We start from the raw sequence: 22,135 nt of genomic DNA on the forward strand, positions 1-22,135 counted from the left end.
AAGCAAGAATGACTCTATTTTATTTATATTATAAATGCAGATAAGTATCTTCAAATTTTAAAAAAAATAGAGAGAGAACCAAAATTGCTATACAATCTTTTTCACATCTATTACAGAAAAATAAAAAGGAGACTTATGATCTAATTACTCTTCAAATTATGGTGCATTGATCAAATTCAGTGATGACGAATACCTTCTGATATAACTCAAGAAAAATTTAAAGGGGAATTGTTTTTCATTTTCAAATATGAATAAAACTTCATATATTAAAAAAAAGATAAAACTTGGCCAGTTTTTCACAAAACATCACTTGCCAGATTATAAAATAATCCAGAGCTTCTATTTAATAAATCATGTCTTAAGAGGCATTAAAAGGAGAAAAGGCTACATAATTTTCTCTCATCAGTACCATCTCTAACTGCGTCTGATGCTAATCTGGTCAGCAGACATTGCTCGTTAGCTTGAGTTAAGAAAAACAACCTACTGAATTACTATATACCCTGGCAAAGAAATATAGGCATATTGGACAATCCAGGCATACAGAGGCAAGGAAAACAATTACTAGACCATTGTAATTGTCCAGGAGAGAGGTGATGAAGGTCTAAGTCCGAGGTAATGACTTTAAGAGTGAAGTGAAACTATGAGTTATTTCAGCATGTTGAGTTTGAGATGACTGTAGAATATTGGGGTGCTGATTACCTAAGAAGCAACTGGTGATGCTGGACTAGGGCTCAGGAAAGAGATATGGATGAATATAAAGACATGGGAGACATCTGCACAGGGATAACAAAACCATGGGTGCTTTTTTAACAAAAAAAAATCTTAAAATGTCAATGCTTTATCTACTACAGGTATAGAATACCTACCTATCAAATGTAAGTTTTAAAGAAAGAAATTTGAAGTTTATCATTAGAAAGGCATATACTTATGTTTTAGGATAAACACTGCTTACACATAATACTTAGATCCAACTATTTATATTCTCCACTAACAGATTAGTAACAGTTTACCTGATGGCTACTATTCAAATGAGTCAACTCTCTAAATATCACAATTTGGATTCAAGTCCAGAATACTGTCTGCTTTTTCTTTAACTTATCAGCTACTCTGGGGGATATTGTTAGTAAGTAAAATAGGAGAAACTTTGTTCTTTGATCTCCTTTAAACTGCTTTTTATTAAAACAATGACGCCTAAGTATTATTTGCTCTTACTTTATTAGTCATTCGTAAGAAGGACAACTAAAATTAAAGGACATAATGGAAACAAATGAACTTTTTTTTTGCAAGTTCTAATTACTAAAGGGAAATTTCATCTTACGTTATGAAAAAACTCTAAGCTTAAATATCACATAAACAAAAGTTCTACACAAAGTAACTTCTGATCAGTACCATCACAACTTTAGAAAATAAGGAAACCCTACAATCACACACTGGGGCAGCTACTTGGGCAGTCTACAGCGTTCTAGGCCTGGAGTTAGGAAGACTCATCTTCCTGAGTTCAAATCTTGCCTCAGATACTAACTGTGTGACCCTGAGCAAGTCACTTAACCCTGTTTGCCTCAGTTCTTCATCTGTAAAATGAGCTGGAGAGGAAATGGAAAACCACTCCAGTGTCTTTGCCAAGAAAACCCCAAAAGGGATAACGAAGAGTCAGACATGACAGAACAACAAAAAACCCCCACATACTGCTCAGAAGTGTCCATGTGAATGAAACAGGAAGCAAAACATACTGTTACCTAAACTAACACTAAGGAAATGAGAGAATTATATAAATCTAAAAATTAAAACATTTGGAAGACAATTAATCTAACGGCTACTTGTCTACAAAATTTTAATTGTATTAGGTTTTAAAACCAATTTTGTTTTCTCTTCCCTTTTTTATGGATCAGACCTATGGTTTGTACCTCTCTGGAACAGGCCTCATGGAAGCTCCCACAGCTGATGAGATGCAGTCATCTCATATCAGTAGGATGTTAAGCAATTCCTCCATATTTATAGAGCTTGTGGAGACAGGAGAAGGACTTGAGTCCAGGTCCCCCTGGCGCCAATGGGAGCTCGCTAGCTATTACTCCATGTTTGCTGTCTACTGAGGATTAACTATCATTAAGTAATATCAATTAGCAGTCTACCTATTCCATAACCCTCACTTATTATCTATAAATGAAGAAATGTTATAGGCAAAGATCTAAGTTCAAATCTGGCTTCAGACACTTAGGCAAGTCACTTAACCCTGTTGGCCTCAGTTTCCTCATCTGTAAAATGAGCCGGAGAAGGAAATTGCAAACCACTCCAGTATCTTTGCCAAGAAAACCCGCAAAAGGGGTCACGAAGAGTCAGACACAACTGAAAAACCACTAAACAACAACAACATCACAAGATAACAGATTCAACAAATCTCCTGATGACCTATGTATTGATAGTATATAAGGGAAGGAAGGCAAAAGCCATGAAAAACCATGTATCATTCTCCCGGTACCTAATAGTACTTTGAGATGTGCACTTTCGACACGGTAATAATATGGCAGTTAACCAAAGGAAGGTAAGAAGAAGGAAATGAACCCACATTTGAACTCACCATCCAGGGTAGACTGCAATGGACCTATTCTTCCCATTCTTCGGACTCTCCATACGTGTCTAGCCGAAGGCACATAGAGCTGTGTAACCTATGTAATGACCAAATCTTGTTAATGAGGTCTTTCTTATATTAAATCTTAAACTTTAAATTTACAGTTTCTAAGCTGAAACCAGGCATAATATTGATAAATTACGGCAAATACCATCCCATCCTTGCATCACAAGTATCTGCCTTCAAATTATTCTAGATCCTTTTTGAACCTCTATTTCTCACTCTGAGTATTCTTTTCCTATATTTAACATGACATTAGATTTTTTTCTAATATATACATTCTTAAACTCTAACTATTCTAGCTAAGACTTCAGTTGTATAAAATTATGTTCCAAAATAAATGGAAAAACTGCAACTTAAGGGTTCAGTGATCACTAGCTCAGTAAATAAGGAACATAATTAACCAACCTGAGTGCCAACAGGCCTTCAGGGAGTATGACTGCAAGTATGGCAGTTGATCATACGGTTACCAAAGAAATAATGCAAATTTTGTCAATTCCTCATTAATTAACTCATGTGCAAATGTTCTGTTGATGATGGAAAGTCCATAGCAAAATCTTGAAAGGTAAAAAAAGTCTTCATAAATATACATTTTAGTCATTTGGTGAATAATCTTCCTGCATTTACATATCAATTCTAAAAGTTATTTATTTTTGTGATTTGATCAGGTGTCTTAACGGATTTGTATTTCTGGAAGATGGCTTCCTGGCGTAATATATAAAACCTCAAAAATCCAAATATACTTGTCAAATTCAAATGTTCAAATTTCTTATTTACTTTCCTCTAATAAATAATACAGATTCTTGTTTGGTAAACAAATAATTAGCCAGAATATTTGCTTATGGCTACTTCCTATTAATAAATTAATATATCTCATAATAAATTAATATTAAAATTCTCTAAGGGGATGATATTTTGATTTTCCACAGAAATCTTTTTCACAGTGCCATCAAGTCTTCATTAAATCAGAAGAGTAAGGAACACAGATTCCTTCCTGCATGAGGCTACATACATGGCCAGTTTTATCCAACTCCCCAAGGAGAAATCCTGTTTTCAGTGAAAATCTTAACAGGAATTGGCAGAAGAAAATAAACAGGAGAGATGTCTCAGGGAAAATGGAGGAGAATATAGGCAGTGTAGCATGGCACCAAAGTTGATTTCAATGCTCCAACTGCTCTGTCTAGTCCCAGCCCTGGCTGTACCACTCAAAATTTCCTAGGATGTCATCTCTGCATATGTGCCAACGGCCATGAAATTTTGTGCTATAACCTAACAGCCACCTTATTCTCAGGATCTGTACTGTGGAATCATGTTTTAAGTGATACAGTCTTCTAATGAGGTCCTTCTGGTACTTCTAGCATTAAGCTGCCATGAACAGATTACAAGGTAACCCTACCTTATACTGAATCCCTTACACCATCTTGTGCTCTAGATGTTTCTAATATTTACTTTCTCCCCGATAAGACTGCAACTTTCTTGATGGCAGGGACCATGTCCTCTACTTCTTTTGTGTTCCTCCCAACACCCAACACAGTGCTAGGCACATAGTACAAGCTCAAAAAGTATTTGCTGACTGACTGATTCCATGGTACGGTAGGCATATTCTTAAAGTGAAGCAGAAGAAATTTGTGTGAGTATGCACACCTCATCCATGTACGTATTTCATTACTACCATCAAAAACAAACATTTATCGAGAAGCTACTATGTGTACTGCCTATAACAGAATTAAGAGTCAGAATGTCATATTTTAAATAGTTTTTAAAACATGCTTCTATTTAAACATTCATTAGGATAGGACTCCTTAAGGAACTATAGAAGTCCTACTGTTATAAATAAAAATAAGGACAAGTCCTATCTCCTTTAAGCTAATAGTCCAGTCTTCTCACTCCTGGAAAAATCATTTCGATCCAAAAAAAAAAATAATAATAATCATTGGGTTCCAATGTAATTTTATATTAAACAAAGTAATTCAAACTTAACACCTCATTATAGAACAAATCTAATTTTTAAAAGGCAATTATGTTAACTCTGATAATACATTGTTTTCTACTATTTAACCTTATAAAATTTCAGTTGTTAATATAAAAAGTCTATATAATAAAAGCAAATCTCAATTCTCAACAATTAATTAAATTTTTATGAAAAGGTCATTTTTAAAAAGGAATCTGAGCAGGGTGGACTTTATGCAAAAGATTACAAAAACACTTCATGAATACCTTGTCTGCCTTAATATTCTCTTGTTCTGACAGCCAGTGATTTGGTGGACAAAAATTTCGTCTTGTATCCCTGGACTTCAACATTTTTACTAGATTGGTGATAACCTAGGGAGGAAGAATAAATCTATTCAATATAAACAAGTTTTGCTGTAAGTACTGTGCAAAGGCAAGCAATACCACTAATTAGAAATCAAAGACAACAATATAACAGGACACTACCAAATTCTTTCATTTAAATAACTTAAAAGAATACATCATTAAGTAATTTAAGAAATGGCTATAAATCACCACCAGAACCAGTTTACCTAAAAGTGCTTCCTCTTGTAAATCATAGCAATGTATCTTACATACAAAGCAGTTATCTGCCAGAGAAAATGAGCCAAAATTAACAGAAACAGCAGCAAATGACTTGGTCAAGATGATAATTTACAAAAACCAAGAGATTGTTTTACAAAATTTAAAAATGGAAACATCTGGTAATATATTAGCGCGTTAAAACTTGTATGATTCACAGTTATAAGGAGAGAAGTATACATTTTTTCCTGACAAATTCATAGAAGTAATGACTTTTGTTCCATTTCCACGAATATTCAATATATCTAGCCAGAAGAAATCCAATGGACTCAAAATCATTTGACAGCATTATCTCCTAAAAATAAATATTAATTCCCACTACACCATGTATATAAAACATCCTGCTTTTGTCAGAACAGTTTGCTCAACTGTCACATTTTCATGCTTTGGTTCTTCTCTATTTTTTTTAATTTAGGTTTCATACTCATCCAAAGTCTTGCTCAAGACTTTTCTCTTTTTTCTGAAACATTTAAGCATTCTCATGTGTATGCTGGTCATTTTAAATGCATGTCTATATATCATCTGGGGTGTGTGTGTGTGTGTGTGTGTGTGTGTGTGTGGACTGGTACCAAGTGTTATCAGCACCTATCACAGCAAGTGGGCATGCATCCAATAAATAATTTAATAATAAGAGCAAAGCTGCGTATTGAATGACTTGAGAAAATCTAATAATAGTGATCAAAAAAATTTTTTTTTAATTACAACTTCTCTGGCGTAAAATCTAATGATACTTATAAAAAGAACTAATCTTTGGCATGGTCAAATATCACTAATAGAAAAATAGAAAATCTTAGTTTTAAACATAAACCCTCTACAGCCCCAGGATCTACCAATTCAACAGGAAAAGAGGTAAAAAAAATGATACAACAAAACACTAGAATTCTTCAGGAAAAAAAAAAATCAAACAGGCTTGCTTGGAATAGAACACTAAACAACAGCATTCATCTATCTGAATGTTTTAAGGCACTTGCCAAAGAAAATAAAAGTGGCCTCACAATTTACTTCCAAATTATGTACTTTTGCGTCTTTAAGCAGGGGATCTCAACTTTCTTTATGCATCATGTATCCCTTTGGCAGTCTGTTAAAGCCTATATAGACTCCTCAGAATGTTTTGAACTGCATAAAATAAAAAACTACATTGATTAAAAAGGAAACCAATTGGAGAGGATTCTGGGAAGATGGTAGAGTAGGTCAGAAAATTCCAACCTCTCAAAGATTCTCCCCCACAAAAGAGTTAAAATAGCACCTTAGCGTGAACAAAGCGTGGATGGAGACAAAGAAAAATAGGGCACAACTGGGTCTTCCTCGGACAGTTTGAGAAGATCTGAAGAAAAACCCCAGGACCAGGTTTGGCCCCTGCGAGGAGTAAACACCTCCGGGCTAGGTTCCGTTTTAACAAGTGGCAAGCCGCTTAAATAACTAGTGGCAAGCCCCAAGATTAGTTCGGTTGAGAGGCTGCCTTGGCCTCTGCACTAGAACTTTTCACCCTGGGATAGTGAAAGTTATGATCAAAAAAAGAATCTTGATACAATGATACAAGAAATAATTAAAGAAAATTGTCCTGAAGCATTAGAACAAGGCAGGGAAGTAGAAATAGAGAAAATCCACCGAACACCACTTAAATGATATCCTATGAGGTAAACTCATAGGAATATCATAGTCAAATTCCAAAACCCTCAGCTCAAGAATAAAATATTAAAAGTATCAAGATTAAAACAATTTAAATATGATGGTACCACAGTTAGAATTACACAAAACCTAGCAGCAGAGACATTAAAGGACCGCAGGTCTTGGAATACAATATATCGAAGAACAAAAGACCTGGGGCTCCAGTCGAAAATATCATACCCTTCAAATTTCAGTTATTACCTTGAATAAAAAAAATGGACATTTGACAAACCCTCAGACTTTCAAGACTTTGTGAAAAAGAATCCCCAACTTAATAGAAGATTCGACATATAAGAATCAAGAGAAACATAAGGCACATACCAAAGACTGACTTTGGATTCAAAAGAACAGATTGCTTACCTTTTATAACATAAAATGTATGTCTAACATTCTTATTAATAATTGTCGAGCTCATAAGAGGGGGATAAACCTGACTGTGATATGAATTTAAAAAGTAAAACCATTTAGTAACAGCTAAAACCAGTAACTATTTTATACAAAAGAGGTGCAAGAAGAAAGGATACAGAGGATTTAGATGGGGGAGGGGGACTGGTAGTTCTTGTAACCTACTTTCATCGCAAATGGGTTTAAGAGAGAACAATGCATATAATTTAGTAGAGTATAAAAGCCTTCTAAATTTAGAAGAAATAAAATGGTAGGGGCATAGTGAGGGGGCAGAGGACAAGGGAGGGATTAGGACAAGGGAGGGATTTTTAGAGGGGAGAATGAGGGAATAGGTAAAGGGAGTTAGATCAACGGGAATGGGAGGATAGGGAAGGGATCCTTAGAGGGGGTAAGGCAAGTAATAGGAGGTCAGAGTGATTGGGGAGGGGAGGAGTAGGCAAGTGATAGAAAGGCGTTGCAGCAGGTAGAAGTAGAGGAGGCAGGAGGGATAGGAAACAAAAGATACGTGCAAATATAAAAAAACAAAGAGCAGGAGTAGAGTATGTTTGGGAAAGTATATGTCTATATATGCATGTATACATGTATAAGTGTGTGTATATATCTGTATGTGTACATATATATCAAGAAATATATCTAAATTATATTGTAGCCTTCTGGGGGGGGGGAGGGAAAAAAAAGAACAAAGTTAAAAAGTGCACAGCAGAGAACAAAAGAAAACACAAGGAAGCAAAGAAAAGATGGACAATTCTCAACATAAGGTGTATTTGTCATACAGGCTTTCCTGAAATGAAAATTTATCGTTACATATTTTGAATCCTCTCCTATGTTTTGCTATGCACATGACATGCTTTTTTTTCTTTCTTACTTTATATTTAAGTTTATGATATGTTTTTGTTTCTGTTCTCTATTTTGTATTTGTGTTCTGGTAAAATAAAATTAAAAACTGTCAAAAAAAAAAAAAGGAAACCAATTAAATCATATTGAAATTGTTATCAAGATGAAATTTTTAAAAACTTTATATGTAGCCTGAGGCATCAAGCCAAGCTTGGCCTCAGAATCAGAAGGATTCTACCTCTGACACATACTACCTGCAGGACCTAGGCAAGACATTAAACTATGTATGCCCTAAGGAAACCTTTAAGACTACAAGTGGCACTGTGGGTGCTAATCTGTATTGGCAGAGTAAGTACCCTCAAGGAGGCGTTCCCTATACCAAGCAAATCACAAGCTCAGTCCAGAAAAAAAATGTTTTTAAGGTATAAACCTAGAATATGATTTGGAACCTGAGTCTCCTAAACAAAAATAGTAAAATGCCTCCCTTTGCCCCATCTGGTGAATGAAAATGAAGGGAAATACAGGTTCCCTGAAATACAAGGACAACTTCGGTGATCACTCCTATGAAGAAAAGTGAGAACATTTAAAATGGCATTTTCCCTACGCACATTTCCATGAGTAAATGATGTTCAATGAACTCAATAAATCTTTACCTAGTGAGTATCTCCTACAAATTTAGAAGTCAGTATTATATTCATACATATAATGTATGCCAGGTTATAAAGATGTCCTTTGTGAATACTTTTGTTTTGTTTTGCTCTCCATGACCAAAGAACAGACATCTACCACAGGCCTGCCACCTTTAAAATTTATGCCACTGATCTTGCCAAAAGGCAAAGAGTGTATGAATCCATCAGTCTAAATAGCTACACTCTAAAAACTGCTTTTAACAGTGAAACAGTAGTAACTTTTTATGTGAAAGAAAACATGTTTTTTTCTAATTCAAAACAAATACCAATATTTTTAAAGAAATTCTAATTTTAAGATGGGTAGAGACAAAATACCAGTAACAGAAAATTACTTATTAAACTAGGCACCATATTCTAAACAATAGAGAATAAACAAAAAATCTAAACATGCCTAGCTTACAAGAAACACACATTCTAATTAAGGAATACATACATAAGGAGGAGTAGCTTCAGGACAGAGGGAAAAACAAACAAAAAAAAATATCTAAAAGGAAAGATTCCTAGTCATTAGACCTTTGGGAATCAATGATAGAACAGAAGCTCCTTAACCAATGGCAGCTGGGATGGCGTAGCAACCCATCAGCTAGAGTACAGCAGGTGTATGAGTGAGGGATGTGGAGGAAAGAAAGGAGTCAAAAACTAACCTGGAGGAGGCAGCCAAGCGGTAGGAACTAAACAAAAGAAACTATGTACATATACATTCATACATATATATATTCTCTCATTTTCTCTCTCTCTCTCACACACACACAGAGTTTTCTCACTGAACTCCTATTCAGAAATCAGAGTTCTCTAAAGGCACAAGGATATGCACAGGGTCTCAAAGGCTAGACCTCTGGAGTACATATTTGGTAGTTGTTAGAAAAATGGAAAGACTTTTAGCATGGATCTCATAATGGCCAATGCGTTTGGGGAAGCTTCTCTACAAGGTTGACCAAGTCAGCCTAGAGGTGATAAATAAAATAGAGGCCATAGAAACTGACTCTGTTTACCAAAGTGTGGAAGGGCTGCAAGTTGTGGTAATGCATGAAGTACTCACATCAATAGAAATTACAACTCCTTTGGAATACTGAAGTATATATTTATATGGCTACATACCTATTCCACATATATCAAAACTTATGTGCAGATAGTTATCTAACTAGGTTCTGGTGAGATTCCTTATGAAAAATCTCTAGAAAACACAATAGGAAGAAGTAACATCTGGAAGATTTCAAACCATTGCTGTATTTTTTTTAAATCTTGTTATTGACATAGTTTTTATTTCATTTTTATTTCCAAATATATCTCTTCTATCCATAGCAAAAAAAGATTTTAAAAAGAAAAAACAGCAGTTCAACAAAACCAAACAACTCATCAATAGTACCTAATAATACAAAATATTTTACATCCACAGTCCCCATCTACAGAAAGAGTAAGGAAGTATATTCTCTCAATTGGGGCCATGATGTCAACACGAATACACAGCATCAGGTTTCTTTTTTTAATTCTTTTGATTTACGTTGTTATAGTTATTTTACATACTATTTTACTGATTCTACCACAAAAATTGTAAAAATTACAGTTTTAACATAAATTATGAATTGCAAATCAATTCTTGCACTAGATCAAATTTTTTGTCGTATCACATTCTTATTGCATATAAATATAAAGCTAAACCAACATATGACCACTTAAGCTTTAAAGAACTGTTATTCACTGAGGAGATTGTTTCAGTTCTGAACTTCTGTTTATGTTCTTTCATGCCCTCAAATATAAGATAATGAAAAACAACCCATTTATACAGCAGAAATTAGGACTCAAAAAATCACTATTCTCCCTAAGAAAGCAAAAAGAATGGAGGAAGGAATTATGTGGGGGGAAATTCATTCTATAGCCCTTTTAGGGAAAAAGGACAGAAAAAGAGAGAAATGGGAGGCTACAAAAAAACTAAAAAGTTTTAACAGCAAAGAACAAAGCAAATTCTGGGTAAAGTCCTGAACTATAAGTATTCTTCAAAGACAGCCACAGAGATATCATGTGTAAAAACTATATTCTCTGAGAAAAACATTTTCTTTTAACTATACATTTTGTCCTTTATCCTTGGGACCTTACTATGATATAGAATAACTACAAGACGAAATACACATAAAAGGAACAAAATTATCAAATATAATCCCAAGATGCCAGAATCCTGCTGTCACTACCATTAAAATAGATTTTATTTTCTCAAAATTAACTTTCATCACCACTATTCTGATTCTTGTAAAAAATCTCTATTGTTGGGAAAAGTGAAAAGAGGTAATGTGAAAAGTAATCAGAATTTGGTAAATAACAAGAAGGAAAGTATATGTTTATCAACTGAGGAATGTATAAACAATTGTGGCATATTAATATAATGAAATTTTACTACATAAGAAAAATATAGCCATGAGGAAATACAAATACAAAGAAATTAGAGAAGAGAAACATCAAATAGTGTAGAATGAAGCCTAGGAAAAAATATATATGACTACAATATATACAAAAAGAACTATCTGCCCTAATGATTAGCTCAAAATTCTCAATCTTTTGCTGCTTAGAACTGTGTGACACTGGACTGGTCCCTTGACCTTTCTGGGATGTGGCTACTTGATGATACAATGAGGAGGTTGGGCTAGACACCCTGTAAGTCCCCTCTGACTCTGAAATTATGAGTCTATGATCATAGGTATATAATTATTTCTCAAGAAAGCACTTTGAAAACCATAAAGTATTACATTTAAACCATAAAGTATTATTATTAGAGAAGGCTGGACTAAAATATGAAATAATTACTGGATTTCAGAGTAATCTAGTCCCATCTCCTACCTTCTCTGTTTTAGAGCTGATGAAACTAAAGCCCATATAGTTTAAATAAACTTCCCATGGTCCCACTGCTAGTTAGTGCTAGTTCCAGACTTAAGAAATTAAAGAAAAAATGACCATCTACAGTGACTAAGTTCTTCCTCTATAAAATGTCTCCCAGAAGTCCAAGGGCAAGTGAAAACAGGGCAACCAGCAAAATCAGAGCCAGCACACACAAACAAGTTCACCTTTTCAGCACGACCAGACTAGTGAAGCTTATGATATTAGATCTTTAGAAGCAAGGCTTTCCCACTGCAACAACAATGCTGCTTGCGCCTGCTGTGGAAGTGAAAGGCCAATAACACCAGCACACAGGAGGGCTGCTAGCACAGGTTCTATGATCTTCTTTTTTAAGGAAAGCAACTTCAAGGGGTCTACAATTTCACTTTCATTAAACATAAATATATCATTCATTTAGTTGAGGGGGAAAAGTCAGCACCCTGAACTTCAGAGAAAACACAAACAAAAATTATAAGCAGAAATTATATAAACAGAGCAAATAACAAAAATCAGTACACAGAGCTTCTGCCTGTCCATAGCACTACATACATAGTTACCAGAGAGAGAAGCACCAACCTCTGGGTTTTCAAAGCTAGAGACTCCTTAATGTCTACCCAGAGACTTCTCTGAAGAAATCACAGGAACGCTCTTCTAATGAGTGAGTCCCCAAAGCAAAATGCTCACCTCAGAGTATATATACACTTCTTCAGGGTCAGAGGGTGTCACAACCATGTGACTCAAACTCATGTGACTTGGGCTTTCTTGTGACTCAAGCAGGTCATCAAAGACTCTTGATTCAATAAAAGACTTTTGATTGAAACAAAGGCAAGGCTCAAAGGCACTTGATTACCTTAGTGCTGAGAAGCACTAGAACTCCGAAAGAAAAAAGAGGAAAACAAAAAGTGCCACTTTGCTTGCCATTACAGCCACCCAGAAGGCCTCAGGAAGATCAGAGCCTTAGGGTACATACCTGGGATGGTAGAAAAAGACATCAAACTTAACAGGAAAACAAGCTAGGATGGAGAAGGGACAGTTAAAGATTATGGAAAATACTGGAGGAAAGAACAGCGACAAGCAAAATAAATTTCCTCACAAGGGGTAATTAAAAAGGGAGGAAAAAAGAAAATAAAAATGAAGAACTGGCATCTAAGAAGACAAACTGTGTCCATCAATTGGGAAATGGCAGAACAAATTATGGGATGTAAATAATGTAATATTATTGCATAAGAAATTGCATAACACATGATTTCAAAGAATCTTGTGGTGCCACGAATTGAAACAAAGTTAAGCAAGCAGAACTGGGAAAATAATTTGTTAAAATAACAATACTGTCAAGAAAAATATTTTTGAATCCTGATCAATGCAATGTCCAACATCCTCTCCAGAGGACCTATGATGAAACGTTACTTAACTCCTGACAGAAGTTATAAACTCAAGACGCCACCGCCCCCCACCCCCCGCCAAAAGGAAAGAAAAGAAAAAAAGACTATATATTTTTGGGGGTATGGCCACTGGGCACATTTGTTTTGCTTTACTATGGTTAGTTAAAAAAAATCCTCTCTTTCTACTCCCATTTTTAATTGGGGAGATGTGGACTTATAATGGAGAAGGGCAGTTAGCAATAGGGATGTCCAAAAAGTCACTGAAACTTTATTTAAATGAACTAAAGAGAACAGAAGGAATTCAGAAGAAATCTTTGAATCTTTGAAAGAGAGAAGCAGAATCATTTTCAAAGTAGTGTATAAACTTTAGTAAATACCCTTAAAATCCAAGTGGCATGAAATGGAAATTATTGATTCATATGCAATCCTATTTTCTGGTATGTGTGTGTGTGTATGGAAATGCTCTCTTTTGATATTTGAGTTCAAAATTTTAAATACAACTTTTATTTAAAGAATCATGAATCTTCTGGATATGGTTACCAATATCAATTTTGAGTACAGATATGCAGTACACCAAACTGGAATGAATGGAAAAATTAAATAGTTTAGATGATATTTATTAAAGTTCAAGCACAAGTGACCATGACCATGTAAATTCTTGAAAATTATAAAGCACTAAAAAATGCAAAATGATTTCTATATTTAAATGTCATTAAATACTATGCATGTAAAAATGTAGTAAGTTGTAAAAGGGAAAACACTTAAGATACCAATTATAATTTATTTTAGCCCAGAACTAAGATGCAGATTTCAGAGAACAAAGGCTGTGAGTTACTTTCTTTCAATTTTCCCAACTGTAAAATGTGAATAAGGGCTTGTAAGGAACAAATGAGATAATATTTGTGAAAAGTTTAGCACTGTGCCTGGCACATACCAGGGGTGGCTTAATAAATGCTTGCTTCCTTCCTTCCTTTGAAATAAAAAGTCCTTGTTACATTTGATCTCTCTGTAGGGGAGTAATACTAGATGTAATTTAGACAATGTAAAAACAAGGGATACATATAAAAATTTTTTCAAAAAGGGGAAATATTACCATACTTGTTTGATCTATTTTTAGCTATACACAACTGGTGGGTTTTTCCCCCCTTTCATTCTTTGATATAAGGAATGAATCTGGGAAGGAAAGGGAGAGCAAAATATTGGAAAATGTAGGTGCTGTAAAAAAGTGAGCAAAAACTTTCTATATCTGGAGGATATAGAATGTCAATGAGATAAAGAAGACTTAAGGAAAAGAGAGGAAAAATAAGCCAGTTTTCAAAGCAAAAAAAAAAAAAATATACTGTCACAAGTAAACCTGGTATTCACCTAGTATGTTCAAAACTATATTAACTTTGTTCTGAAGTTAGCCAACCATATCCAGACAGGTTACAGTTCTTACCAGTGCTGAGAAATTGTTCTTAACTTTGATTAATGATTGTTTGCTCTTGCCGGATTTTATTTTAAATTTAAGTACCTGTTCACCACTACTATCTTGGGATAGTCAATAACTTGTCTGGGCCTCAGTCTCCTCACCTATATAAGACAGCAGCAGATCGCCACTAAAATTCTATTATTATTTCAGGCTTCAGTCCAGAGGATTTACATAATTTAAAGTCATGTATTTTCATAATTGATATTTTAGAGAAAATATTGCTAGCACCTTAATTTTCTTATTTGAATCACAGAGAAACCTTTAGTTCAACCCAATTTAAGTGCTTACTACTTGTTAGAGAGACAGCACAGCATAGTAGACAGAACTGCCTCCAAGATAGAAGGTGACCTCTGACACACACTAGCTATGTGACCCTCTCATACCTCTCACTTAACCTCTGTATGTTCTAGAAAATCTCTAAGGTGCTGATTTGCATTGGTAGAGAGTTTCCTCATCTGGGATTTCCCTGTACCAAAGAGATCACAGGTCTAACATCCTACTATTTGCTAGGTGCTAGGGATGTAAGAACAAAAATTAATATCAAATAATAAATCTTTAGAGTCAGAAACATGATTTAAAGGGTAAACTAACATTTCTTTTTGAGCAACCATTTGACTAAAAATGGTTAGTTTCCTTCACCTTACCGAAGGCTTGAGATTCCATTTTCACTACCTACTTCTTTGTCTATCCCCACCAATTTGCAGCAATGAATAGAGAATCCTACTGTAGAACTCATACTGTAGAACATTTTAGCTTCTGTGACTAATTTCTCAGAAGTTAACATTAAGTGCAAGACACTCATTTGTGCCTACAAAAGGGCACATCAAAAATAGGATTTTCTTTCTCATCATAAAGCAAAAGCAATTATGGTTGTAAATTAAACTTCAGGAAGAGTTTATAAATGTGATAAATGTGTAAACTGTTTTAGTCGTGTCAATGGAAGGTTTAGCAAATTGACCTCAATTCTTATCTTGACAAAGAAAGATGACTGTATCCACTTAAAACTCAATGTTGTGCTATCAGCCAGAAGAACCTCTCACACAAATTATTTCAGAAAGTCTATCATAAAGCTAGAAAATGAAAATAATTGCTACTTAAAAGTCAGATATTCCCACTCTGAAATTTGAGAAAATCAATTCAAACTAGAAATTAGTCAGGTTAAAATTTTTCTTTAATTTGCCTTTTCATAAAAATAAGCAGTTTTATTTCAAATATGGCCAAGACATTTGCAAAATCTGTATTAACTAAAATTCCTAAGACAACAGAGTGGTGTTCAACGAAAATAAGATTTTGCTTTAATCAATCAACAAGCATTTATTAAGTAACTACTTTAAGCTAGACACTGTGGATACAAAGACAAAAAAGAAGTCAGCAAGGAATGAACATTCTAGTCTGAGACAACATGCAATTATGTATGTGTATGTATGTACAACCATATACACAAGTACATATAAAAACACAAAAATACAAGTTACTCAATACTTGGGTGAGGGGTACCCTAGTAGTTGGGAAAACAAAGAAAAGCTTCATACAGAAGGTGGCATTTGTACTAACTCTAGAATTTTCTCCTGGCTATAGAATTCACTGTTTTAAACTGCTATTTTTTCCCCTCCCAGGAATGTATTAAATACACAGCTGAGGAAGACAGAAGGGAAAGGGACACTGCCTTTGTCTTTATTTTTTATGCTATGTGTTTTTCATCCAATTAACAGTGATCTAAATTTCCTTGTCTTTAGAATAATTTATTTTCAACTCCCCAAGGCTATTGAAACAACAATTTCAGAAGTCCAAATCTTTTGAAAAAAGGAAGATGAACTTTCACTTCAATCGTTAAGAACTACATGAATTAATTGGTAGTAAAAGGTTCTGGAGCTTAACAAAGAATTCTAAAACTACCATTTTGTATTTTTTTTTAGCCTAAGGAAAAAAAAATTCTCAAGAAAAAATGTATATAATAAATGGCATAATTGAACTGAGACTTCTAAGTCCTAAAGAAAAGTTACATGGGCAACTATCATAAAACAATGCTTTCTGATATTGTATATGAATTCTGGTAGCAGTTAACAAGATGATGGAGTTTAATTAAAGAAAAAGAAAATAACTTATGTCCCTGTAATGACTACAACTAGAAAAGAAACTGGCAAAGATAAATAATTAAAAGTACCAAACAGATAAAATGGATTATTCCAACTTAGAAACTAAGTTCTAATGAGGTACTAATCTTTTAAAGAGACACACAAGGAATATCCTTATATTTAAAGTTTATTTAGAAATATAAAATACAAGTAATTTAATTAAATTGCGCAAATATATATTACAGTAATCTGTACAAATTATAAATTCAGTGATGGATTAGTATTATAGTCAGTGCAATCCAAACATTATCAGCTATCTTCACTGCTACTAATGCTGATGCTCATAAGTGAAATGTGTTGTAAAATCAGGCAGAATGGGCTGGATAGAGACTATAGTAGACTTGTAGAATGAATAAGCATTCCTTAATTAGCCCATCAGGTTAAGTGCAAGCATTAATGGGCCTTTCCTAAAGTCTAGCATGACATCTTTCTCCAAACATGGCCAAGAAGAAAGTTCCATTAGCAATATTAATACAAGCTTAGTTGATCATTTTCATTCAATTAACTTCTTTCAATTAAATAGATAGCTTGACAAAAGCAGTGATAAAAGACCTGAAGGGACAGCTGATGACTCGAACTGAACATTAGTGTGCGAGAGGTCGCTAGTATTAAACGGACTGTAAATCTAGCATTCAATTTGGAAAATGCATTTCTTCTGCTCTCAGTCTGTTAATGAGCAATTTTAGCTGACTAGATACGTTTGCGGCAGAAATTTCATGGCAAGTCAAGCACCCTTTTTCTCTTCTTTTTTCCCCTCCAATAGTTAAATTCTTAGTGGTGGTGGTTTCTTGCCAATATTCCAGCCACTGTAACTTACAGCTTCTTGCCTGCCATAGTTAAAAGATAAGAATATGCTGGATATTTTGAAATAATTTACATTAAGCTCACATTAAATTCTCTTATTTTTACTGCAGCAAATCAATTAAAATGTGACAACTAGAAAAAGAAAATCTGTAAAAGATCATCTAATAAAAACAACATGCCATGAGGGTAACACAGATTATTTGATAACCGGGAGAAATTTGCAGAATCCCAACAGGCATCCTAAAACAATTTTTTTTAAATTAAATTGAAACAAGCTGAAATAAAGCTATATTTCCTTTGAATTACACTAGTTTAAAAGGAAAAACACTATACCTTGAATAACTGAATCCACCGTTTTTGTTCCATTTGTATACATTGCTGCATTTCAGTATTAGTTGTAACTCCCACACTTTTAAATGCTACAATATACTCTTCACGAACTTCTGGCTTGGTTTCAGGATAAGCCAATTTAATGATTCCTAAACAGGCATCTCGAAGGCATCGTGATAATATTATAAGCTCTTGTAATGTAAAAGGCATCATTGATGATTGTCTCTGACCTACAACTAAAAAAAATCTGTTATGTTTTCTTGTAAAATTAATGTCATTTTTTATACGCAGTTAAATGTCTGATACACTCTACTATTCTCATGCTATTTGCTAAAATTATTAAGCTGTGTACTCAGAGAAAGTCAATCTTCAAAATGCTTACCTTCTATGGGATCACCGAAGAATTCATTATCATGTATGGAAATTAGTGAATGGCTAAACAAGGAGCTAAAAAGGTAAAAGAGTGGTATGATTCGACTGGAATCTTCTAAAGACATGGGAGAACCTCTTGATATGACCTGAAGCAATGGTACCATGGACCTTGAATTGAAGGAACAAAAGAGAAAACTCACAATCCACATAAAAGTAGTTATAGTCTGTGTATAAATTAATGATTGTTAGTATCTCAGAATAGGGCAGCCCAAAAATTGAAGAGATTATTTCCTGAGGTAGAGTACCAAAACCATCAGAAATGTTCAGGAAGAGGCAAAAGACTGAGATGTTGTAGCAGTGATTCTTACAGCCTTTAAAGTCCCTTCCAACCCAAAGGTTCCACAGTTCTACAAAACACTTAGTAACTTTGCTTCTTTGCAGGTACAAAATCCAATAGGGTAAAAGGTATCTGAAGTCTAAAACAGAATCTTACCACCAAGGACACAATTAATTAACATAATTCCAGAAGGTACTGAGGTTTGAAATGCCAATATCTGCAGATGACTTCCTTTACAAGTCATCATCACTCCACCAATACATTTTAGGAGTCTCTGACAAAAAACTGTAACCCCACCACAAGAAATATTTACCTCTTCTTTTAGATTATGAGTTCCTATGAGAACAGATGTTTGGTTCTTAGCAATTGTCTCAGGAACGAAATATAGTGCCTTGCAAAACAAATGGGTGTTTCATAAACCTTTGCTAAAATTAATAAAAAGTTCTTTACTTTTTCATTTTTAATAAAATCTAGTCAGTAATAATTCTAATAAATTGTCTGTGCTTACACTTTTGCTCCAGCAGGTAATTATGGAGATTTTTTTTTAAACACTCTTTCCTCTGACTCTAACCCTAACTCCAACTCCCACCATAACCCTAATGCTGACTCTTATCTATAGTCACACACAAGACTCTATCACTGTAGATTTGTGAATCTGTAAACAATAGTTGTATGACCTTGGACAAATCATTTAATTCTCCTGGGGCTCAATTTTTCTTTTTTGCCAACTCCAAAATTCTCTGATTCTAGAAAAGCATATGAATAGCAAGAGATATCTTAAAAATAAACAAGCTTGACTTTGTTTTAAACAAACCCATAAACCTCTGGGAGACAAGAAGAATTAAGCACTCATATTTTAAAAGGAGAGAATGACTGGCAAAAAGAGTCAAAAATCTTGCTCCTTATGCACCAAGGAGCAACAGTTGATGAAACAAATCTCTTTTTCTTCTACTGACTTCTCCCCCTATATGCTTCAATTCAAATACTCATTTTTAAATGTATCAATCTCGAAAGTTATGAACAAATGAGAGATATTAAGTAGCTCTAAAAGAAAAAAAAGTCTAGGAGCCAGAAAATCTAATACAAGAGGATCTAGTACAGACCACCTATGACACCTTACACAAATATTTCAATTTCTGTACCTAATAACTTCAGAATAATCCAAGCTTTTACTAAGCAGTCCCTTTACTACTCAAGGACATGGGAGGAAAATGATTCACCATCTATCAATTGCTGAGAGATTATCAAAGTACATAAATTTAGGGTAGGGATAAGAATAGGGATACTAGACGTGTCAATTCAGTTGCATAGGCAATTACTAGTGAGAAAATGCCTTCTATCTATGCCAGCTGTCACATTCTTTGCAACATATATTCTTAGCTTCCTAAAGCGCTGAGGAGTTAAATGACTTGTCCAGAATTACAAAGCCTAAACTTGAGCCCATGTTTTCCTGGCTCAAAGGACATCCCTGTATCTACTACACCACATTACCTCACCATTTACTTAAATGTGTACATTGCACAATAACAAGATTTCGACTAGACCAATATCCCAAACTAATTTTCTCAGAGCACACTTTGCAACTTAAAATGTATGAACAGAATCCATCCAGAGCTTGAAAAGATACAGTATACAATCTCTCATGTAGAAAAACAAAAACAAAAAACCCAATATTGTTACTACTAAAAATGCAAAGGGGGCGGGGGGTGCGCAAGATGGCGGCTGGTAAGCAGGGACTAGAGTGAGCTCCGTACTGAGTCCCTCCAAACACCTATAAAAAATGGCTCTGAACCAATTCTAGAACGGCAGAACCCACAGAACAGCAGAGGGAAGCAGGGCTCCAGCCCAGGACAGCCTGGATGGTCTCTGGGTGAGGTCTATTCTACACGGAGCTGGGAGCTGGGAACGGAGTGGAGCAGAGCCCAGCCTAAGCAGCGTGGAACAACCAAACTTGGAGTCGGGCGGATGGGGCCCCTAGCGCCCTGAATATGTGAGCTGCGGCAGTTACCAGAACCCTTGACCCACAAACACCAAAGGCTGCGGAGAAGGTTAGTGGGAAAAGCTGCGGGAGTGGAAGGAGTTCGCGGTTTGGCTTCCAGCCCCGGGGGGAAGCGGAGTTGGGGCAGCTACAGTTGCTGCTGCTTCTGGCCCCAGGCCCACCTGGTGGGAGGAATTAAGTGGCGGATCAGAGCAGGAGTGCATAGCCTGTTGAAGATCTAAGCCCAGCCCAGGCTGGGGGTTCTTGGGGAAGGAGTAGTGCTGGTGTGACAGAGCTGGCACATCCCCCCCAAACGTGGAACATAGAACTCTTTAGTCTACAAGCAGTCATACTCCACTGAAAAACTCAAGGGTCAAGTTAGTTGGTTGGGAATATGGCCAGGCAGCGAAAGCACACCCAGATTCAGTCTCAGACTTTGGATTCTTTCTTTGGTGACAGAGAAGACCAAAACATACAGCCTAAAGAAGACAACAAAGTCATAGAGCCTACAACAAAAGCCTCCAAGAAAAACATGAGCTGGCCCCAGGCCATAGAAGAGCTCAAAAAGGATTTGGAAAAGCAAGTTAGAGAAGTAGAGGAAAAATTGGGAAGAGAAATGAGAAGGATGCGAGAAAACCATGAAAAACAAGTCAATGACTTGCTAAAGGAGACCCAAAACAATACTGAAAAATACACTGAAGAAAACAACACCTTAAGAAACAGACTAACTCAAATGGCAAAAGAGCTCCAAAAAGCCAATGAGGAGAAGAATGCCTTGAAAGGCAGAATTAGCCAAACGGAAAAGGAGGTCCAAAAGACCACTGAAGAAAATACTACTTTAAAAATTAGATTGGAGCAAGTGGAAGCTAGTGGCTTTATGAGAAATCAGGATATTATAAAACAGAACCAAAGGAATGAAAAAATGGAAGACAGTGTGAAATATCTCATTGGAAAAACCACTGACCTGGAAAATAGATCCAAGAGAGAGAATTTAAAAATTATTGGACTACCTGAAAGCCATGATCAAAAAAAGAGCCTAGATACCATCTTTCAAGAAATTATCAAGGAGAACTGCCCTGATATTCTAGAGCCACAGGGCAAAATAGAAATTGAAAGAATCCATCGATCGCCTCCTTAAATAGATCCCAAAAAGAAATCTCCTAGGAATATTGTCGCCAAATTCCAGAGCTCCCAGATCAAGGAGAAAATACTGCAAGCAGCCAGAAAGAAACAATTTGAGTATTGTGGAAACCCAATCAGAATAACCCAAGATCTGGCAGCTTCTACGTTAAGAGATCGAAGGGCTTGGAATGCGATATTCCGGAGGTCAATGGAGCTAGGATTAAAACCTATAATCACCTACCCAGCAAAACTGAGTATCATGTTCCAAGGCAAAATATGGACTTTCAATAAAATAGAGGACTTTCAAGCTTTCTCAGTGAAAAGACCAGAACTGAATAGAAAATCTGACTTTCAAACACAAGAATCAAGAGAAGCATGAAAAGGTAATCAAGAAACAGAAATTGCAAGGGACTTACTAAAGCTGAACTGTTTTGTTTACATTCCTACATGGAAAGATGATATGTATGATTCATGAGACCTCAGTATTGGGGTAGTTGAAGGGAATATGCATATATGTATATATATATATATATGTATATATATATA

General features: G+C 35.2%; 1 protein-coding gene across 3 annotated transcripts in view; it reads right to left on the bottom strand.

Annotated features, from left to right (window-relative positions):
- Positions 1-22,135, bottom strand: part of UBE3C (ubiquitin protein ligase E3C) — a 169,342-nt gene that overhangs the window by 70,178 nt on the left and 77,029 nt on the right. For 2 of the 3 annotated variants that reach the window (XM_036760064.1, XM_036760065.1), the window contains exons 12-15: positions 18,163-18,320; positions 17,784-18,016; positions 4,844-4,948; positions 2,576-2,663 (exon numbers count right to left, since the gene is read on the bottom strand). In XM_036760064.1, the coding sequence (XP_036615959.1) occupies positions 2,576-2,663; positions 4,844-4,948; positions 17,784-18,016; positions 18,163-18,320 (584 nt within the window). Of the gene's footprint in view, positions 1-2,563; positions 2,664-4,843; positions 4,949-17,783; positions 18,017-18,162; positions 18,321-22,135 lie in introns of all 3 variants that reach the window. The other variant, XM_036760063.1, reaches the window with a different exon arrangement.

Source organism: Trichosurus vulpecula, chromosome 5 (assembly GCF_011100635.1).
Source record: "Trichosurus vulpecula isolate mTriVul1 chromosome 5, mTriVul1.pri, whole genome shotgun sequence".
Lineage (NCBI taxonomy): Eukaryota > Metazoa > Chordata > Mammalia > Diprotodontia > Phalangeridae > Trichosurus > Trichosurus vulpecula.